The following is a 4,783-nucleotide window of genomic DNA, read 5'->3' as shown; positions in this document are numbered from 1 at the left end:
CACTTGAGCCACATCCCCAGCACTCTGCATTTTTTCATAAAATTAGCTTAATTACCTTTATGTTTTATATTATGGCTTAATCAGCATTAGGTTTTATATTATGGTTTAGCTTAATAGATTAAACAATTTAAGATTATTTTTGGAAAGAAAACAAGAAATTCTGAGTTCTCATAAACACTGTTCCTAACCGTGATAACCTTTACATAGGTAAGGTATTTTGGAGCTTTTACAAGAAATGAGTTCAAGTTTCTACATTTTCTTTTAAATCTTCCCACACTACTAAAATGTATGATAAAAGAAAGAGCATTTATGGAAGCTAGAAAGTGAGTTATATATTTTATAATTCCTTTCCTGTGGACAGAGACATCACATACATTCACTTCAAGGATATCAGCTCCTTGCAGTCATTTCAATGCTCCAAAGCACATATGTGTACATGCATTTAACAGAATTCAAACAAAATATATACAACAGATTTTGCTTACTGTTATTATATCCCTAATTTTCTGTTAAACATGGTTACTTTCAATTCTATTTTATTAATTTCTTTAATTTCAATTTTAGGAACTGTAAAAATATCCCCAAAGTCAAAGAGAGTCTGAAAGTTTTCAACTTAAAATGCCAAGATCTTTTTTCTTAGCCCCGTCCACTACACCAACTCAGGTTTATGCCTTTATTTATGAAGTCAGCATGACTGATTCCTCAGGGCTGGAATGCAAATGCAGTCACATCTCTATTACTGTTTCCTACCAGTTGCTAACATCTTAATAAACAGCAAGTCTAATATATCTTCTGTGGACCTTCTATGTACTAATTATCTAAGAATCTAGTTCAAAGGGAACAGTCCTTTAATGCTAAGAGGCCATTGGACTTTGCTCAGTCCCAAAGCAATCCCAAGTCCCTACTACTACACAATGTTGAAATGGAAAGTTAGTCTCCTACCATGGCTACCTTGGTATGTGTCAAGAAGACTCCTTACCAGAGTGAGTCAAAGACATCCATTCAAAGCTTTTCCTTTTCCTAGTCCCTTTTTCATATGAAGCTTCAAAATCAGGGTGATAAGTGCCTAATGCATTCAGATTAAGTTCCATATACACAAGAGCTACATAGTAGAAAATAAGGGAAAATTTTCAAATGTGTATGTGTCATCTCAGACAGAGTATAATAGTCAAGAATGAAGGAACATAGCAATTTCATTTGGAGACAAAATAATAAGACACAAGTCAAGAGCCAAGAGCCCTCCTTAATGGGTGGGGTGTACTGGCAACACATATTTTCCCAGAACCCTCCTCAAGGCCCCCATGACCTCCTTATTCCTCAGGCTATAGATGAGAGGGTTCAGGGCTGGGGTGACAATTGTGTAGAAAACAGAGATGACGTTGTCTTGTTTGGGACTGTGGAAGGAACTGGGCAGGACATACATGAATGTAGCAGCCCCATAGAACATCCCAACCACAGTCAGATGGGAAGAGCAGGTGACAAGGGCTTTCTTCCTTCCCTCATTGGAGGGCATGTGGAGCACAGTGAACAGAATTAGTGTGTAGGAGGCAACAATGGCAGAAAGGGGCAGCAAGAGGAAAGTCACACCTGTCACATAAACTAGGAGCTCATATCCGGAGGTATCTGCACAGGCCAACTTCAGCAAAGGTGGGATCTCACAGAGCAAATGTCTGATTTCCAAGGACATGCAGAAAAGGAAATGCATTGTATACATGGTGTGTCCTAAAGCACTCAGGGATGCCAGGATCCAGGATGTGGCCACCATGAGCCAGCAGACCCTTGGCCTCATGAAGATCATGTAGTTCAGAGGATGACAAATGGCCACATATCTGTCATAAGCCATGAAGGCCAGTAAGAGGTCCTCTGTACCACCCAGAGTCAATGCCAGGAACATCTGAAGGGCACAACCTCCAAAGGAGATGCTGTTTTCCCTCCGCAGATAATCCAGGAGGGTTTTGGGAGTGATAACTGATGTGAACAGGAGGTCCAGGAGAGAGAGCTGCCTGAGCAGGAGGTACATGGGCACATGGAGCCGGACATCCATTGTGATAACCAAGAGCAGAAGTCCATTGCTTGCTATAGCCAGCATGTACAGGATTGTGATCATGGCACAGAGCAGTTCAGGAGCCCCACTGTCATTCAGAATCCCCACCAAGATGAAGCTGCTTCCCCAGGTGGAGGAGGAATTCCAGAGCTCCATTCTGCATGGCTCTATTAATTGCTAAGAAGAAGATGGAATCTCAGAGGAAGTTAGCCTACCTTTGGACCACACCAATATAGTAGACAAAGGTCAATAGAAATTCTATGAAACATCTTTTCCTTCTCTCAGCTAAATTTCCCCCCACTGGATTCTGAATTTCTAAATGCTTTTATTAAATTTTGATATGCCTCCATCTAAATGTAAAATATGCATGTCAGAAGATGATAATTATTAAGAATTATCTCCAAACAGATATGTGAGAGAATAAGCACAAAGATTTTTGTACATAGATGAAAACATCTCTCTCTCCATAATAAACAAAAACATTGGGAAGTGCTTTAAAACTAGCTGTTTTTTGGGTTTTTTTTTTTTTTTTTTTTTTTTTTTGCTTAAAATCTACTTGGGGATACAATTCTACTTTTAAAATTTTATTCATAAAAACTGTTTGCCATCTTCTCCCCTTGACCTGATGTCTGTCTTTATGTTATGGTCCCACTGTTTTTTGACACCTTCCCCACTAGTAGGATTTCAGGGCTCTTGGGCCACCTGATTCTTATTCACTTGAGCCATCCACTCCTCCTTGATAGGGATACAGTGGCTCTGCTTTAGAGAATAACAATTCTGGGCTTAATTGAATGGTCGGAGTGATGCAGATTTTGGAGGTAAATGAGTAGGAACAGTGGAAAAGACATCTACCTATTTGAAATCAGTGATTATATATTCAATCTCAGGAGGAGACAATAAAATAAAATTATAGGATTCACAGAGACGTAGAAGTTGTTTTTTTTTGTGGGATATCATGAAAGTAATGAGTTACTAAAGAGGAAGCCTTGTAGGAGAGGCCCAAAGCTATACTTTTACTTGGGACTCAGAGAAGCACTCTGAGCATAAAAAATACATTTCTCTGCTTCACAAATCTTAGGAGCATATTGAAGGATGCTGGCCTTGCTGAATCTGGAATCCATATGATACTACCAATGAAAGAGACTGAGGAGGAATGTTTTGGAGAGGGGTGATGGTATCCACTCAGCATGCACTTTATGAATGCAGATCTTTCACAGTTAGATGGAGAACATAGAAGACACTCTGGAAGAGAAGAGAAAATTTCACTAACAAATTCATCATCTTTGTTATGATATAACAAATATATCAAATTTATCTCCTCTTTGACATCTCTCCAAATACTGGCCCAGAGATCTGTAGAAAGGTGCTCAACTATTTCTTTCCCTTTATTTCCTTTGTAATATGTGCACTGTTTCCTATCTTTCTTTATGTCAACACCCTTGTTATCTCAGAGTTGGGATCATAAAAACTTGACATCCAGACACCCATATAATCCAGCTCCTTTAATTCACTCATCAGGGGTATTTGCTACGGACCTTTGATGTATCCAGTAGCACACTTGATGCTAGGATAATTGCATAGATGTGAAACTAATCACAAAACAACTGCCTCATCCAATGGCAATAATCAATATATAAAGGAAAATATGACATACTTCAAAACAAATAAAGGAGGTTTCACAAAAGGATTCCCCAACAAAGTTGGATATAAGCTACAGGTTGAGAATGAATAGAAACTGGCAAGGTCAAAAACAGTTAGGGCATAACAAAGAGAGAGCAGATAGTGCTGTAAAAGTCAGGACACTGACGTACAGTACAGTGATGTCCTTCCTGCACTTTTGCCATAAAAAACGCTAGGCAAGGAGGCCTCCAGAGAAATACTCCTTAAAGTGAAGCCTCACCCTTCATTGTGGTGTGTGATATTCCTGCTGCTTCATGAAACCAAAAGTACATGACTAACTGAGGAATGTTGATTGGAATACCACATATGGGGAAAAAATTAAGATGTTCAAGAACAATTCTGGGCACTGTTCCTGGCAATTATGAGAATTGAAATGCTCTTGATTTTGGTGAATAAAATGATGAATGGATAGAGAAATAAAGGGAAAGAAATAATTGAGCACCTTTCTCCAGATCTCTGGGCCAGTATTTGGAGAGATGTCAAAGAGGAGAAAAAAAAAGCAGGGTTTTGTTAAGGAGGTGTCACCAGGCCTCCAGATTCCTACCTACATGCCAGCTCTCTGTGTTACAGGACTCTTGCTTTCTCTCCTTTCCCATTCACTGGTTTCTCACTTGAGAAAGGCCAGGGAGCACCAACTGGACCAACAAAGGAAGGACTTTCTCTCTGGAAAATTGTTGGAGGTGTATAGGTACCTCAAACCAAGAGCAGTCAGCAGAGGCTGAGATGAATAGAGGACCATTGTAGATGGTCAGTCCATTCAGATAATGCTAAAGCTTAGAAGCATATTTTTATAAGTTTTTTCTCTGTCATTGATCAGTATATTTAAACTTTTTTACTAACGTTAATTGGATTTCTGTGGCATGTTCAAGAGAAACTTCAGCTGATATTAGGTATTCCTCTTTGAAGGTGCTTTCCTTTGGGGGACCACATCAGACTACTAGAGTCCAGGAAAATCAGGTGCACCAAGGGTAAGTACTGAGAATATTATTGGGAAGCCAGCATCAGGAATTCTAGAGACTCTGTACTGACCAGTGGCAATAAATGATTGCAAAAGTTCCC

At 39.4% G+C, this 4,783-nt stretch overlaps 1 protein-coding gene across 1 annotated transcript; it reads right to left on the bottom strand.

Moving 5' to 3' along the window:
• Positions 1–1,243: 1,243 nt before the first annotated feature.
• On the bottom strand, positions 1,244–2,200 carry LOC124088411 (olfactory receptor 2AG2-like). Its single transcript, XM_046437956.1, has one exon. It carries the CDS (start codon positions 2,198–2,200, stop codon positions 1,244–1,246), a length of 957 nt encoding a protein of 318 aa, XP_046293912.1.
• Positions 2,201–4,783: the final 2,583 nt, after the last annotated feature.

Source organism: Marmota monax, unplaced genomic scaffold (genome assembly GCF_021218885.2).
Source record: "Marmota monax isolate L192 unplaced genomic scaffold, Marmota_monax_Labrador192_F-V1.1 WCK01_AAM20220418_F8-fsc00061, whole genome shotgun sequence".
NCBI lineage: Eukaryota > Metazoa > Chordata > Mammalia > Rodentia > Sciuridae > Marmota > Marmota monax.
The sequence above is the reverse complement of the archived record's forward strand: the minus strand, read 5'-3'. Positions and strand labels throughout refer to the sequence as shown.

Coding starts and splice junctions, on each gene's coding strand:
- LOC124088411 (XM_046437956.1), bottom strand. CDS start 2,200: ATGGAGCTCTGGAATTCCTCCTCCACCTGGGGAAGCAGCTTCATCTTG.